General features: G+C 42.3%; 1 protein-coding gene across 1 annotated transcript in view; it reads left to right on the forward strand.

Moving 5' to 3' along the window:
• Positions 1 to 18,643, forward strand: part of LOC124795795 (nephrin-like) — a 718,423-nt gene that overhangs the window by 492,861 nt on the left and 206,919 nt on the right. Inside the window, exon 3 of the mRNA XM_047259875.1 lies at positions 4,468 to 4,673. Within this exon, the coding sequence (XP_047115831.1) occupies positions 4,468 to 4,673 (206 nt within the window). The remainder of the gene's footprint in view (positions 1 to 4,467; positions 4,674 to 18,643) is intronic.

Here is an 18,643-nt window from a genome sequence, read left to right on the forward strand (position 1 = left end):
GATCCGTACCTTTAAACTGCAAAGTTTCAAGGATCACAACAACGCACAAGAAAGTAAATTGCAGCAATCCGCCGAATTACGGTTCCACGTCTTTGACGTAGATTTTGGGTGGGATTTTGGAACATATACTGTGTTGCAGCATTATGAAATACCTCAAACACAGCAATCAACAGAGAATCAACCAGCACTGATTCAGAAAGCATTATTCTTGTGAAACACAACTGGAACTATTTTCTCATGAAGCAATGATTGCACGCCTGTGGAATACCGTCTTAGCTGTGCGAGAAAATTCGTGATTTCATGTTAAAAGCATCACAGTTCGTAGTAAATGACGGGAGGTCATCTACTGAAGGCGGAGTGATACAGTTATGGCGTTCCCCAGATAACCGTTATAGCTTCTCTGCTGTTCTTAATCTATAGACACGATTTAGGAGACAGTCTAAGCAGTCATATTACACTGTTTGCAGATGATGCTGTCGTCTACCGTCTAGTGAAGACATCAGAAAATCAAACTGAATTGCAGAACGATTTAGACATCTATAAACTGTGAATAAAGGCTATTCACCCTAACCAATAAAAAGTGTTAGATCCTCGTGATGAGTTGTAAAACACATTTCGTTAAACTTTGGTTACAGGATATATGACATAAATTTAAAAGTTACCGAAGTTAAAAGCCTGCGGTTTGTCATTACGAAGAACTCCCGTTAGAACCGTAACATAGGAACTGTTGCAGCGAAACCGTTTTATTGGCAGAACACTTATAAGATATAATATTCTAATGAAGAGACAATGTCTGTTCTCTTCTCAAGCACTGCTTCGCAGTATGGGACGGTTTGCAGATAGGATTGAGAAAAGACATCGAAAAGAGTTAGAGGGGTAGCTCGTTTTTTACTATCGCGAATAGGTGAGAGAATTTCACGTATATAATAAGCAAGTTGTGGTTGCAGTCAGTAGAACAAAGGCGTTTTTCCTTACAGCGAGGCCTTTCCACGAAATGTCAGTCGCTAACTACACACTAAGACAAAAAAGAAATGGCGCACCATGAGCGAATTATTCGGCGGAAATCGGTAGATCTGATGTACATATACAGAGAATTGGTGATTACAATTTCAGAAAAGTTGGGTGACGCCTTAAAGAGAAAGAGCTTCCAAAATTGAGCGTGTCAGTAACGCCTTGGTCTATCTCTGGATGTTATGCAAATACTTATTCGGCTTGACATTGATTGACAGAGTTGTTGGATGTCCTCATAAGGGATATCGTGCCAAATTCTGTCCATTTGGCGCGTTAGGTTGCAAAAATCCTTAGCTAGTCGGAGGGCTAGCGACATAATACTCCAAACATTCTCAACTGGGGAGAGACCTGAAGATCTTGCTGGCAGATAGGCTTTGTCAAGCACGAATAGCAGAAACTTTTGCTGTGTGCGGGCAGCCATCATCTTGCTGGAGTATAAGCCTAGATGGCTTACCATGAGGGGCAACGAAACGGGGCGTAGAATACCGACGACACAGCCTTGTGGTTTTAGGGTGCCGCAGGCAACATCTAAAGGGTTCCAGCTTTGAAAAGAAATGGCGCCACAGAGCATCACCCCTAGTAGTCGGGCTGCATGGCGGACGAAAGTCAGGGTGGTATGCCATGACTGTGTGGGGAGACCCCAGGAACGTCTTCTCTGGTCATCGAGCCTCACTTCGAATCAGGACTCATCACTGAAAACAGTGCTACTCCAGTCAGTGACACTCCAGGGCGAAGACTGTCTGGAGACGCTGGGGACAGCGGCGGGATACCAACCTACCTGTCGCTCGCCATGTGGCCTGACAATCAGGAACCCTTTGGTTGTCATCTACGGGACTCTTAACAGCACAGCAGTATGCCGACGATATTCTAAGCACAGTTCTGTATGCCGACCGGGGTGGCCGAGCGGTTCTAGGCGCTAAAGTCTGGAACCGCGAGACCGCTACGGTCGCAAGTTCGAATCCTGCCTCGGGCATGGATGTGTGTGATGTCCTTAGGTTAGTTAGGTTTAAGTAGTTCTAAGTTCTAGGGGACTGATGACCTCAGAAGTTAAGTCCCATAGTGCTCAGAGCCATTTTAACCATTTGCACCGTTCCGTAGCCCTTCATGAGAAGCCGTCCTGCGTTTACATTTCAGCTAGATAAAGCCCACCGTGGCGTAGGAGATTTTCTACTGCTTGTCCTCGTTCTAGGCCAACCCTATCTCGGCCAGTAAGGTCGCCAGATTTCTCGTCAACTGAGAACGCTTGGAGAATTATGGGCAGGGTCGGGATTTTGAAGATCTAACGCACCCATTTTCACAGAATCTGGCATGATATCCCTCAGGAGGTCATCCAACAACTCTATAAATCAATGCCAAGGGTAATATCTGCTTGCTAAAGGCCTAGAGTCAGACGAACGCGTTATTCACTTGTTCAGTTTGTTATGCTCTCTCTTTTGAATAAATCATACAATTTTTCGGAAGCTGTAATAATTTTTTATGAGTTGCTCCATTACGTCTTGGAAGAAAAACTTCATGTCTATGGTTGAATAACAAGTGCACAGTTTCTGTTCCACTGATTTTTGTTTATTTCAAATTAGTTTTCGGCCTATTAGGGCATCTTTAGACGGTAGCCAGTTGTTACCTGATGATAGCCTAGTATGCCGAAACTTGTCTGAAGTAAACAAAAGTCAGTAAAATAAAAACAGTGCACTTGTCACTCAACCTTAAGTAAATGTCATCATTTGTTCGTCCGTATATGTGCATCACATCTACCGGTTTCCGTGCTGTTCGAGTAATTTCTTCGTGGTGCGTCGTTTCTTTTTTTCTAGGACGTATTTTCTTCGAAGGTCAAAACATCTTGTCGTCTCCCATTGCGGCGGCGCAGTTCTTTCCGTCCCTTTACGAAGGACCTGCACCTACCTGTGAACATTGTCTCAGCAAGTCATCAGTAGGAATGCTGAGTGAAACCTACTGTACTTCGACGTGAACCAGGCTGCAATTTAAGTCACTAATCTACGTTTCGGGAGAAAGTTTTCACACAAATGAAAGTTTGGAAATTTTGTCCTCAATTAATGTATTCTGAAACTTAGGTGAACAAGTATCGCCAAGCTCGTGCCAGTCTTAACACAGTCACTCACAATCCCTTTCACTCGCGTTAGCAAGTTTATGGTGTTGCATTTCCCGAAAACGTAATAGCTAAAAAAATACTGATTGTTTCTGATTGATAATGCTCGCCAAACATTAAGTCTGTCGGTACCAAATGCAGTCACAGTTTTTAGCTACCGACCTGCTCAATACGCCACGCGGAATATATGTCTTTTCTCGTCACAAAATTCACTTAAAAATTCCGAAATTTCTACACACCCATCGGGATTATTATGCCGTCACTTTACAACTCTTTTGATGTATGGAACACTGCTGGATCCGGCAACTTCTCATTTCTATCGGAACTACTACTACACACGTCCGACCTGTTTCACGGCTAGGCTCCGACTCTCCTCTAGAATACTCCAACTCTTCTCTACCAGCAGAGAAAGGCGCACGAAGTATATTGCTTTACCATTGGTCAGTTTATCAACAGCCAATAGCAAAACATCATTCTCCCGCGTCAGTCCGCGCTTTTCATCCATAACCAATCGCAAAATAGTAAACCTAACGACTGCACTTTTTACCGACGTAATTATCTAATATGCTGAAGTTTTGTTTATGCACAAAGTTATTTACTGTTGTTATTTATACCTGAATTAACTTTTCCTTTACCGTAAACTTACTTTACAAATCTATTCTACAAAAGTCCATACTTCTTCGAAATGTTCCCACAGTAAATCCCACTACATAACTCGTTAGACAATTATCTGTATATTAAACTTAAACCACACTCACTCATCATTCATACTGCTAAAACACATTTATAACATTTTACATGAACAAAAAGACATAATAACACTTTATGAAAATAATAGAACAGTTTATGAAAAACATTCTATTACTTTAGTGCACACTAGTCCCCCTATCCAGTATTGTCCTCTATCGGCTGATACGTAAATTACGTGCGCGTCCAGTCTGGCGTCACCATCTGTCACTATCCAGCTCTGAGACACATCTCCAAGGCAGGATCGTTATATGGCGCTACGCCTCACAAGAAGAAACGTCCATCTTAATAAAATAAATCAGAGCTCAGGCACAAGGGCTAGCCGTTCCTATTTCTTATGCGTTGTACGAGAGCGGAACGGTCGTGAGGTCTGACGCTTATGTACCTGTTGCAATGTAATCGTGTAGATGTAGACGTATGCATGTACGTTGCTGCTGCTGCCGCTGGTCTACTGCTGGGACTCCTACGTTGTCGCGGCCTTTGTTCGCCCTATGTGGCAGTTGTCGGCGCATTCGCAGGAGCAGCCACTTACGGGCGCCGCGCCTTCTGTCATGTATTAACTGTACTGTGCTTTACTCAGTCCTGACGCTGTGCTTTGCCGGCAGCTTCGACGCTCGCACGTCGCCCCTGGCGGGCGCGGTGCGCTGGCAGGACGAGCGCGCGCTCAGCCAGCGCGCCGTCTTCCTCTACAAGCGGCCGTCGGCGCTCGTCATAGAGAACGTGCGCGAGGCGGACGCCGCCGTCTACCGCTGCCGCGTCGACTTCCGCCGATCTCCTACCAGAAACTACAAAGTCAACTTCACCGTCATCGGTAAGCCTTCCTCCAACGCTCAGTTTTTCCCATACGGCAAACAGAGGAAATTTTTATGTTGTTGTTGTTGTTGTTGTTGTTGTGGTGGTCTTCAGTCCAGAGACTGGTTTGATGCAGCTCCCCATGCTACTCTATCCTGTGCAATCTTCTTCATCGCCCAGTACCTTTTGCAACCCACATCCTTCTGAATCTGTTTAGTGTATTCCTCTCTCGGTCTCCCATTACGATTTTTACTCTCCACACTGCCCTCCAATACTAAATTGGTGATCCCTTGATGCTTCAAAATATGCCCTACCAATCGATCCCATCTTCTAGACAAGTTGTGCCACAAACTCCTCTTCTTCCCAATTCTGTTCAATAACTCCTCATGAGTTATGTGCTCTACCCATCTAACCTTCAGCATTCTTCTGTAACACCACATTTCGAAAGCTTCTATTCTCTTCTTGTCTAAACTATTTATCGTCCACGTTTCACTTCCATACATGGCTACACTCCATACAAATACTTTCAGAAAAGAAAAAAATGGCTCTGAGCACTATGGGACTTACCTGCTGAAGTCGTCAGTCCCCTAGAACTTAGAACTACTTAAACCTAACTAACCTAAGGACATCACATACATCGTTCCCTGAGGCAGGATTCGAACATGCGATCGTAGCCACTCCGGCCGGCTTTCAGAAAAGACTTCCTGACACTTAAATCTATACTCGATGTTAACAAATTTCTCTTATTCATTATTAAATCTACTCCTGCATTACCCCTATTTGATTTTATATCTATAACCCCGTATTCACATGACCAGAAGTCTTGTTCCTCCTGCCACCGAACTTCACTAATTCCCACTATATCTAACTTTAACCTGTCCATTTCCCTTTTTAAATTTTCTAACCTACCTCCCCGATTAAGGGATCTGACATTCTACGCTCCGATCCTCAGAACGCCAGTTTTCTTTCTCCTGATAACAACGACCTCCTGAGTAGTCCCCACCCGGAGATCCGAATGGGGGACTATTTTACCTCCGGAATATTTTACCCAAGAGGTCGCCACCATCATTTAACCATACATTAAAGATGCATGCCCACGGGAAAAATTACGGCCGTAGTTTCCCCCCGCTTTCAGCCGTTCGCAGTACCACCACAGCAAGGCTGTTTTGGTTAGTGTTACAAGACCAGATCAGTCAATCATCCAGACTGTTGCCCCTGCAACTACTGTAAAGGCTGCTGCCCCTCTTCAGGAAGCACACATTTGTCTGGTCTCTCAATACATACCTCTCCGTTTAGATTAGATTAGATTACATTAATACTTGTTCCATAGATCATGAATAGGACAGTTCGTAATGATGTGGAACGTGTCAGGTTAATAAAAGGTATCTATACAAGATATTACATTAGACAAAATATTACATGACACACAACTCCGTTGTGGTTGCATCTACGGTATGGCTATCTGTATCACTGAGGCACGCAAGCCTCCCCACCAACGGCAAGGTCCATGGTTCACGGAGGGGTTTATGTTGTTAAGTACATGAAAAATTTAGAGCACATCGTAAGGTCGTATCTTCAACACACTGATTTAATTTAGTTTGAAATTTGCTACTTTTATTATAGTCTTCAATAATACACACATACAAATTATTATATTATGTAAGGTTACACTAATGTATTGGTGTTCTACAGAGATAATAGTGAAAACTCGCAATTAATACCTGTAACTGAAAAAACTGACAATGAAGTAACTACATATTTGTTACTAAAATAAAGAGCAACGCCAGTTTGAGTAAAAACTAACAAATAACATTATTACAGTCTCTGTTAATTGTCAGGAAGTGTGTCAATGAAGGATCTTTCCTCTGGGTCACAAAATGATCTGAAGCAGTGTTTCCCAACCTTTCTTAGACCATTACCTGTGAATGCAATCAGGTATTAGACAGTCCCCCCACTCCCCCACCCCACCATCCCCCTACCACCAATCTCTCCACCGTCACAATTTTACATCACAATGAAAAAGAACTTTCTTTGAACACTTTTGTTTTAAAAATAGTAGATGATGAATGATATTTTGTTTTGTGGGTGTTTTATTGCTTCACAAACTAATGATACAATGAGACAACTGGTATTGCTTATGTCTAACAACCATTTTTCTATCTGAGTTGTTTTCAGTAAATCATGTTCTAGATCCATTCAGTTACTTGTTTTAACAATAGTATTGTTATCAGTCCTCGATTTTGCCATTACTTGTTTTAATTTTCATTGCTATTACACTTCAAAATCTACTCTCACATCTATAGATCTTGAATCCCACATTTCTTTCCCACGTGCCATGTGTTGTGTGTCCGGGGGTAGAAGAGATAGATGGACAGACAAAGAGAATATCATGAAGCAATTCCCACTGCATTTCGGGTACTAACTACTTCTTCCCCTCAGGTAAGACAGCTAACTAGCAACAGTGAGGGTAAGTACTTGTCACAAGTGCGCAACTACTTTCCCTAGTGGCACTTGGTTCACTTGCACCTCCATTTAAAATGAACCAAGTTACTGTTGGTAAATCATTTAATTTCTGGCTACCTTAATTATGAACTAGCAGGAATTGGAAGACTTCAGCCTGTAGTATCATCTAACACAGCCACACATCGATCAAGATGCATCCAACACATGGCTAAGAAAAGGCAATATGTACAGTGAGACAGAAGGATTCATGACTGCAATACAGGATCAAACAATAAACACCATAAATTACAGCAAGCATATTATTAAAGATCCCAATACCACAACAGATAAATGCAGACTTTGCAAACAACAAGTAGAAACAGTAGATCACATCACAAGTGGATGTACAATACTAGCAAATACAGAATACCCCAGAAGACATGACAATGTAGCCAAAATAATACATCAACAGCTTGCCATACAACATAAACTTATAAAACAACATGTTCCCACATACAAGTACGCACCACAAAATGTACTGGAGAACGATGAATACAAATTATACTGGAACAGAACCATTATAACAGATAAAACAACACCACATAACAAACCTGATATCATACTCACCAATAAAAATAAGAAATTAACACAACTAATCGAAATATCCGTACCCAATACAACAAATATACAAAAGAAAACAGGAGAAAAAATTGAAAAATACATCCAACTGGCTGAGGAAGTCAAGGACATGTGGCATCAGGATAAAGCTGACATTATAGCAATTATACTATAAACTACAGGAGTCATACCACACAATATCCACAAGTACATCAATGCATTACAGCTACATCCAAACTTATAAATACAACTACAGAAATCTGTAATTATTGACACTTGTTCAATTACCTGAAAGTTCCTAAATGCAATGTAACATATACCGTACAGTTAAAAGGAAGTCACGCTTGATCAAGGTCCGCGTCACCTTCCATTTTTAACCAGACATAACGTCTGAGACAAGAAAGAAATAATAATAATGTTTACAGCACCAGAAAAGTCTTGTAAACATGGGCTCTACCTTAATAGCTATAACTACTTCTTCATCTTCCATACTATGAAACAAATCTCTTCCACTGCAAGCTCTTTGTATCCCATGTTTTGGGAGGAGACAATATGGTCCAAAATAAGAAACAACTGTTCAAGACACATGGCCTATAGAATTCTTAACTTCAGCATTTTGGGCACCTGTTCAGTAGGAGGGATGTCTTTCAGACTAGCAAAGAAGAACAAGTGCTCATAGTTTATAAATTATGCTCTTTTCAGCCCGCGTTTTCTGGACATTTTTCTTGTTTTGATCCATACTGTCACCTCTCAAAACATGGAAAGAACAGAACTTGCAGTAGAAGAAATGTGTTTCACTTCATAGAAGATGAAGAAGTACTGATAGGTCTTCAGCTATGCATTTTACAACCTATGTTTACAACACATTTTTGCTTCAAAAAATGGCTCTGAGCACTATGGGACTTAACTTCTGAGGTCATCAGTCCCCTAGAACTCATAACTACTTAAACCTAACTAACCTAAGGACACCACACACATCCATGCCCAAGGCAGGATTTGAACCTGCGACCGTAGCGGTCGTGCGGTTCCAAACTGTAGCGCCTAGAACCGCTCGGCCACCCCGGCCGGCTTTTGCTTCAAGTTTTTCTTTCTGTCATATCCCTGAATACTGACCATTCCTCCTGGGACAACCTGCATATTGTTGTGCTTTCAATTAGTTTATTTATCTGTTCAGAAGTGAGCAACGATTAAATTTCTGGTATATTGCAGGAACTGTCTACAACAGGGAGGTTTTCATGACGTACTTAGCATTTGTTACATATGTGTCTCACTTTTACAATGATCACTGTATCGGACAAAGCACAAAATATTTGTGTAGTAGGTTGGACAATGTGAGAAACCTGTAATCTCCATAATGCTACCAACTGAGAAAAAATAATTATTGATAACTTAACATAATCAGTATTAGTATTAGAAAATTGTGATAGTAGTAAAGATCTTTTAAAACTAATTTGGATTCATGACTGAATCACAGTCAAATCGTTTTGCTTTTATCCCTTAGAGCGTTTCATTTTACTCTTCACGAATAGGTACCTCCAGGTCGGGAATCGCGGATCTAAAGGCTAGTATATCAGTAAATTTTGCTGCAGAGATTGGATGCAAAGCTAAAATAGACGTTACAAATTAAAAACCTCCATATTCCCAGCATGTTTGGGAATGTTGAACACCTTCCTGTACATGCGCTTACGTTTATAAGATGTCTCTGGAAGAACAAACTCACTGATATTTCTAGTAAGTGTAGAGTTTGTCTTGGAACATTTACAACAGCTCTTCCCCAATGGCCATTGTAACAGTCTCTCTGTTCCATGAATCTTTGATGTTCAGTGGATATGACAAGTTCCCTTATAGGTCTTGTTTTAAAAGGGCAAGCTTTTCTGAACAAGAAAGTCAAAAACTAGACCCATTGACGAATCACTGGTTGGTCGATTTCGATTACATGGAAAGGGAAAGGATTGTTTCAGGCACTCCTTAAATGATCTGGCGTTTTAGCTGCAAATTTCTCATTAATGATTGCCCGCAACTGGAAATACTACTTTCACACAATCTAGGCGTTTGGCATAATGTACTACAAAGCGGAGAAATCTGAAAGCAGTCAATTTCTTGTTCTGTCCATGTGCAGAATCACAGAACGTTGTCAACCGTTTAAACTCTTCGCAAACCTCACAGAATATAAAATGATGTGAAATAGAACACACTTCATCCGCCCGCGGCTTTATGTACAGCCGTCTCGGGGTATGTATAGAGTATCTATAGCCACTAGACAAAATTTGTATATTGAAGGAGAAGAGTGAAAGCAGACTGCGATAACATGCGTCTTTAGCCGATAATTTAGTTGTGGATAAATTCTTTTGTACATTCATCATCACTGCATTCCCATTAAAATCTTTCTTGGAAGTGAGCCTCGCAAATGTTTATCTGCATAAAACCATTCAGCGTTTTTATGATGCAGTTTGCTTTGAATACCTAAGTAAACCACTGAGCTTCAGTTTCCTTTCGCTGTGTACAATCTTTGTTAAGTGAATCTACTTTTGACTTTCCATCTTAAACTCAGCTGCATAAGTGTCGCATGTGCTGCAAGTATCCGTGCGAGGATATCAAAAACTTACGTTCAATTTGTAACAATATTTTCCTGTAGCTTTCATATGATACTAGGCTACTAGGAGTATCCATAAAAATAGCATGCATTTTCTTAACTAATAGCCTATCTGGCAAGTACATTTTTAGTGAATCATGTATACTACAATAGCTCAGTGTTATTTTACAGGAATGTATAAGATCCTTAGTAGAGCGCAGTGCTAATTCTGAATGCTTTCGTGACCGATCTGTACGTTTCCCGTGTGCAACCTGGGATGCACCAGCCTTTAGAGTTTTTTGTAAGATATCTAGCCGTTAGAAATACTGAAAATGGACAGAAATTCTTTATAATGTAACTTATTTCAACTATACGACCGTTGTGAGATTATAACCTTATGCCTATAACTTTGATCAAGGAACTGTGGTTTGAGTTCCGTTTTCCTAGACGTCCTTTGAGCAACTGGCATAATGTCTATAAGACCAAATAAATACTGAGCAGATTAAAGTCATGAAGAAGCCTTTCTCTGCTTGATAGGTTCCCGGGAATTACGCCGGATAATGTTGTAGAAACCGCACAATATTTCAGCGAGACGACTGCCCGCCATCTTCAGACCTCGCCCATCAAGAAGTTCATCAGTGCCGTTGAACAAGTTGTTTTAAAACTTCCGAATGATGCTGCTGAAGAAATAAGGCGAGAGGCTTGCAGATCAATAACCAGGATGCCTGCACCCAAGCAGAACGTCACCATTGAAGGAAGAAGAGCACCCCGATCTTTAAAAGAAGACAATTTTATACTAATTTTGCCAGCTGACAAAGGTAACGCCACTGTTCTTCTGCCTGCTACATCTTATTTTGGCAAGATGATGGACTTACTACAGGATACAGCGTATCGTCGTCTCCAGAAAGATCCGACGGATGCCTTACAACGGAAGACGTCCGCTCTCCTCAGATCCAGCCAACTTCCTCACCATCTGAAGTAGAGTTTAAGAGAACGAGCACCAGTTCCGCCACGACTTTATGGCTTGCCAAAGGTACATAAGGAAAATGTTCCGCTTCGCCCTATTGTCAGTAATATAGGTACCCCAACATACCACCTAGCTAAACATCTGGCTTCTCTTCTGAGTCTCATGGTGGGGAAATGTGAAGACCATATTCGAAACTCAGAAGATTTTATACGGCGACTGAAGAACCTGCGTCTTGAATCTACCGACTTATTAGTGAGTCTCGCCGGCCGAAGTGGCCGTGCGGTTAAAGGCGCTGCAGTCTGGAACCGCAAGACCGCTACAGTCGCAGGTTCGAATCCTGCCTCGGGCATGGATGTGTGTGATGTCCTTAGGTTAGTTAGGTTTAACTAGTTCTAGAGGACTAATGACCTCAGCAGCTGAGTCCCATAGTGCTCAGAGCCATTTGACCCATTTTTTTTATTGGTGAGTCTCGATGTGGTTTCTTTGTTCACACGAGTGCCTCTGATGGACGCATTACAACTCATTGGAGCTAAGCTGGAAGAGGACATCTTACACCTTTTCAAACACGTGCTTATCTCGACTTACTTTTAATTTAACGACCAGTATTTTGAGCAGACTGACGGTGTTGCTATGGGTAGCCTTCTGTCTCCCACAGTAGCTAATCTTTTATGGGAGATTTCAAGGACAAAGCACTTCAGACGGCGGTTTTCAAACCCAAATGTTTTTGGAGATATGTAGATGATACGTTTGTGGTATGGCCGCATGGAACAGCAACGCTTCCTTCTTTTCTGGAACATCTGAACTCCCTCCATCCAAACATCTGTTTCACCATGGAGGTAGAGAAAGATGGTGAGCTCCCATTTCTGGATGTTTTGGTTCGTAGAAAAGGAGACGGCTCCTTGGGTCACAGTGTGTTCCGGAAGCCTACGCATACAGACTTGTATTTACAAGCAACGAGCTGTCATCATCCCTCACAGCACAGTGGTGTATTACGGACGCTAGTACATAGAGCTAGAGCCGTCTCAGATCAGGACACCTTATCGGCAGAGCTTAGCCATCTCCGCTCTGTACCCAGAACGGGTACTCCGAGAAGCAGATCCGGAATACATTTCGACCAGCACGCTCCAAACCTCAAGAACAGCCTGAAGAAGCAGAGAACACCATGGGGTTGGTTTTTCTGCCGTATGTCGGTGGTGTGTCTTTTAAGAAGGGCAGAAGTTTCAAGAAATACCGGTTTAAATGTGCTTTCCGGCGCCCAGCACAAATGCAGTCAATGCTGGGCTCTGTTAAAGACAACCTCGGCCTGAGGAGACCAGGAATATATAAAATTCCGTGCCACTGTGGGAAGTCTTATATTGGACAGACGTGTCGTACGGTAAAGACAGATGCGACGAACATAAACGTCACACGAGGTTGGGTCAGCCAGAGAAATCTGCGGTTGCTGAACACTGCCTTGACACGGGACACGGTATGAATTATGAAGAAACCAAGATCCTGTCGTATGCTTCCACATTCTGGGACTCCATCATCAAAGAGGCGGTCGAAATACGTATAAGCAGTGACCTAATAAACAGAGACACGGGGTTTCACCTGAGCAAAGCCTGGGAGCCAGCCTTGGTGGCACTAAGGAATCGTCAGCCGCAGATTAGCAACTGCACCGAGTCAACGCAGATGGGAAACCATAGCGCAATGCTTAAATCGTGCGCCAACACCTCGCCCGCGCGAACGGGGTCCGACGCTCCCGGCCACATTTTCCCGCGCCGCGGCGCGCTTCCGCAGACCGCGAGCCGTTTCTCCAGCAGAGGGCCCTCGTATTCGACGCCAGCCACGATTGGTCTTCGATGACGTTATGCCCCCGCTGGCGCTTGCACTGTACTAAAAAGCCAACATATAAATTGGCGAGCCTCTCAGCGACGCGACAGTAGCACCTGAAGATGGCGGGCAGTTGTCTTGCTGAAATATTGCCCAGTTCCTACAATATTATCCGACGTAAATCCCGGGAACCTATCAAGCAGATGCAGTGTCGGAAAAGCCTCAAACAGCAAGCCTTTTTCTGTTGTCCTCAGAAATGTTTTGAAAACACTGCAACCTACTGTTATGACAGTTTTCCCCTTGATCAAGAGATTTTACTTTAAATTCCTGTGTTACCTCCGCCATTATATACAAAATTTGTCTCTACTTGGTAGACAGCAGACTTGTGTTACCATTCTGTTCTTCAGACATGGTAATTATATGCAAAATAATCAATACAACACAGTCATGAAGCCGGCCGAAGTGGCCGTGCGGTTAAAGGCGCTGCAGTCTGGAACCGCAAGACCGCTACGGTCGCAGATTCGAATCCTGCCGCGGGCATGGATGTTTGTGATGTCCTTAGGTTTAACTAGTTCTAAGTTCTAGGGGACTAATGACCTCAGAAGTTGAGTCCCATAGTGCTCAGAGCCATTGAACAGTCATGAACAACTAACTCGCTGTAAGTTGAAACCACTGACTGTTAACTCAGCATAGTGTGAAACATTGCTGTCACATACCAAGCTGACATTTCCCTTGCTTTTATTGTTCTGTGGTACTATTCTCCTTTCGTCCATAGTACATGGAGTCTGCAACAGGTTACATTTCAATGACGTTTCTCTGTATTTGGTTGGACATTGTCTGAAATTACTCTCCTCAGGAAAAAGCATATGTTGGTAGTGTTACTTCATTTCTCGTGTCACGTTACATTCCCCCTTTATCCCGTGTACCCTTCAATTGACGAGGACAGTAATTAAATTAAAGAGTCAGCCATAGGATCCTAGTACTGTGTTCACCAAGCTAACATTGAGTTGCACAACATTATACTGGCCCCGTTCGTGTTGAGTACAAAATTGCGTTAAAGAGAAAAATGTACCAAAAGTTGGATGCTCTGCATAGAATGAATAAAATAACATCGATGAAAACATTGCTGCGGCATGTGATTTCGGAACTTAGACTGCACCACACTGAAGCATTGGTCCTCAACCTCTCTGAGAACATAAACCTAAGTGCAGTCAGGCAATAGGTCGCACGCCACCCCCTGTTCCCTCCACCACAAGGTCAACATGTAAGCGAAATTAGAAAGCAAAAAATTCTTAGAACACCTTTATTTTAAAAATGGCCGAAGATAAATCGTATTTAGTTTTCGTAGCCGTTTTATTAAACTAATGATCTAGCGAGACAATGATACTGGTAATTTCTAACAACCTTTTTTATAATATGGTGAAATAACCCTCTATACACCACAAGTACAACCTACAACTCCTCAGAAAAGAAAGCTAACTATACACTTGTAAGGCAGTAATATTTTTCCGCTATACATGCAGTATTATTCCAGTTCGCTTACATACTTTCTTCGATATGAAATCGAGATTTAAGATGGGTGGACGGATAATTGATCATTTCTTTAGGTCATTTTGGGTAGCACCATGTACTAATATTTTCTGTAGTTTTGCATGGCTGGGAATTAATTTGAGCGGGACACTGACATTTACATGTTCCTGTAAAAGCAGCAATTAGCAGAAGAGTGGTTAGAAGAGGCATCTTCCCGTGTTAGACTGAGAGGGCGTTTTAGTACTCTAAAGAGAATAGATTGGAGAGCGATAGCATGTACAGGGGTCAGGAATGGCAGACGATAGTTGACCCTTCACAGATCTTTCCACACGAGGCAGCGAGTCACCTTTTCTGAAAAAAAAGAAGCAGAGAAGAGAATTTAATTGGTGGAGTCCTTAGAATGCCCTAGAGCAGCGTTCTGTACAGAGTATGAACTGTAAGTGATTGGCTGGCAGCTTCCCCATGTAGTGAGAGGCACTGCTATTGCAAGACGCTAAGATTTGTTGCAACACGAAGGCGCCGTGAGCCTTGTTGGAAACCAGCATGTAGGGTGAAAAAGGGCTGTCCTGTGAGTGTCGACAGAGGACTCATCACGTGGGGAGCGACTTGAGACGTCGCTGACAAGAGAGTCAGTGAAGAGTCTCATTGTTAGAATTTTTAAAGTGTCGATTTCACCACTAGGAGCAAGTTGAGCCGTTTCTTTGTAAGCTCAATGATGATACTTGGCTTCTCTGTGGAGTCTGAGGTGTACTGAAGTGCTTCTTTACGAATGAATACTTCAGTTAAGATCGTTCCGGGATTATGAGCAAACAGATGTCTCGACTCGTGTTTTTTATCGTACTGAAGGAGTTTCAGCTCTAGGAGTTTGCGGACCGTGTATTACGTCCACTGTATTGACAGAATTTATAGGTAGGCAAAGTACATTCTTTTCACGGCAACCAACGGCACCAAGCAGATCGACGCTGCCGGACCACGTCTTCCAACACTGTAACCGGTGATATACGCACCATGGATCCGCAGATAGGGAAAAAATCACAGTAAATGGGTTGAGCACCACTTGCTTGTTCTCCGAGCTCTTTACTGTCAGTTCCAAATGGCTCTGAGCACTATGCGACTTAACTTCTGAGGTCATCAGTCACCTAGAACTTAGAACTAATTAAACCTAACTAACCTAAGGACATCACACACATCCATGCCCGAGGCAGGATTCGAACCTGCGACCGTAGCGGTCACTGTCAGTTCCAGTCAGGGTGGAGGTCCTGTACTTCTCGATGCAACTTAGTGTCAGCTAACCTAGTATGTCCATCTAATAAATGGAGAAAGTCACAGACGTTCTCCCAACCTCAAAGCTATGTTAAGAGTAAGATTTAACATTCCATATTGATTTTATATTTTTGAACTTTTCTGTTGTTTCAAAATAAATAATTTGACGGTATCTACTTGTATTCATTTTTGTATGATATCTACTCAACGTTATCGACCTCCTAATTAAGGAATAGTAGAATATCGTCACGGTTAAATATCTCATCTACTATATTCCTCTCGGTGTAAGTTGTCGGTGACAGTGTTGTTTAATTTATTCGTAAACGTGATATTTCCGTTGCCGACACAACATTAGGCAACCACACATACACACGCCGTATGTGCACAACACCACCCAACAGTGTTTGGCAGGAGACACTTGTTGCAGAACATGGTTCCTCTGCGATATTCGTCTCCCTGGTGACATTGATTCACCCAATTTAAAATCAACCAAATTAAGATGCATGCACTATATTTACGACTTGTAAATCATTTGACTGCTGGACTCCTTATTTCTGAACTGGTGGCAATTGAAATCCCCTAGCTGCCAATGACTTCTGTCTGAGCACTACCGCTAATAATAATAAAAAAAATGAAAATTACACTGCCGTGTAGGCCCTGCAGCAGTGTAGTAGCCATTAGAGGTTATTAAACTCTATAGTGAAGGAATAACAAAAAGAAATCGAAGACTGTGTTGAAAAGTATGGCAATTTGGAGGTATGGGGGACAATAAAAAAAAATCTTAGAATGGCTCACTACATGACACGATTTTCATATGGTTCAGTACAAAGAGGGAGAGTGGTGATCTGGTTTCAGGACCGAAATTGCAGGAAAAAACGAAAGATTTGAAGAAGAAGCAGAGAACACTTCACTATAGCTAATAACTGAATCATCCGGAAAAAGTCTGTGGTAACTATCAACAATGTCTGAAAAGTAACCAGTAAACAATACGTATAACAAGTATCCGAAACATCAGGCGTTATTTCTACATCTGTTGATAACTCTCCTTCAAGAAAAGATGTTGGTTCCTTCCGACCAAGAAATCCATAGCCCAGTCACAAATTTGCTTGGCACACCGTAGGATCGTACTTTCGACAGCAAGAGTGGGTGTGGTATTGAACCAAACACTTTCTCGACTGGATCTACCTGACTGCATTCATCCGTAGCTTTCAGGATATCATGTGAGAAAAGTGCAAGTTGAGTTTCAACTGATCCATGTTTTCGAAATCCTTGCTGCTCGACATGGAAGAGGTCATTCTGGCCGAGGTACTTCATTAATGGATGTAACGTGCGCCTTCTTCCAACCGCTCAGACACAGTATTTGTGGAGGGATTTTCAGTTTTGTATGGTTAAAAGAGTGGTTAGCTCAGCCACTAATTCGGTACAGAAGGTGATGGGAATTCATCAGCTATTTCGCAAAACCAGTTGCACTAATATCCATTTTACTCATCATTGCAGTGGTACGAGAATTAAATTGAGGTAATAGCCTACTCTGTGTATTTCTTTGTAGAGGAACATTTGGTAACGGAGTTGAGCTTTTTTAGAATGAGATTTTCACTCTGCAGCGGAGTGTGTTGTGATATGAAACTTTCCGGTAGATTAAAACTGTGTGCCGGACCGAGGCTCGAACTCGGGACGTTTTTCTTTCGCGGCAAGTGCTCTGCCATCTGAGCTACCCAAGCACGACTCAGGTCCTCCTCACAGCTTCAATTCTGCCAGTACCTCGTCTCCTACCTTCCAAACTTCAGGAGAGCTTCTGTGCCTGAATAACATGAGGCCACCAGAGCATTCACATTGAGTGCACTTGTGTTCCTTCTGAACCCTTGTATCCATTTCCTCAAGGCCCACCATTATTTACTGCATGTTTGAACTACCACCTTCCTTATCAAGTTTGTCTTCACTTGACACGGGCACGGAATGTGTCCTAACAAGTGACCTGAGTCTCACTGATTCAGTTTCAGTATTAGTGGGAGACAGCACCTCGAATTTATAGGGTAGGTTCTTGGGTATCACATTCCCGAGTTCTCCCTGAACCACGTCTCCCCTCTACAGGGCGCCTGGACCTACTATTGACACGGCGCTCACAGTCAAATGGACGAGTATGAAGACAATATCCAAAGGAGAAGATAGTACATATGGTATCTGTATTGTGTCTTGTACACCCATCCATAGAAGCTACCGATGCAGACCAACAGCAGCAAGAAAAACGAATCTGAAATTGAGAAACTTGTTAACATATAATATAACTTTAAATATTAGGAAACATTTTCGAAAGCATTCTGATGGAGTATAGGCATGTACTGAAGTTAAACATGGACTATTAACGGGTCAGAGTAGAAGAAAATAAAAACTTTTGAAATATGGTCCTACAGGAGAATTCAGGTTTACTGAATAGAGCTAAGGGAGAAAGGAAAATTACGGCACAATTGGACAAAAAAAAAATACGTTTCCTTTGATGACAACACATGCTGAGGCATTAAGGAATCTTCAGATAGGGAGGATACGTGATGGTTAAAAATTTTAGGGGCTTGATTGTAGTAAGTTGATCAAGACTGATGTAGGTGACACTTGTTATGCAGTGATCAAGAGGCTTTTACTGGATCTACTAATAAGACAGTTCGCATCAGTCCCCTCCATCATATTCAGATCCATCGACGTCGCAAACTGCTCTGTTACTGTAGAACCGTTCTCTGACGACCACATATCTGACGTATTTATCAAGGAAAATTGCCAAACAAATTTTTTA

The sequence above is a fragment of the Schistocerca piceifrons genome, chromosome 4 (assembly GCF_021461385.2).
Source record: "Schistocerca piceifrons isolate TAMUIC-IGC-003096 chromosome 4, iqSchPice1.1, whole genome shotgun sequence".
Taxonomy (NCBI): Eukaryota; Metazoa; Arthropoda; class Insecta; order Orthoptera; family Acrididae; genus Schistocerca; species Schistocerca piceifrons.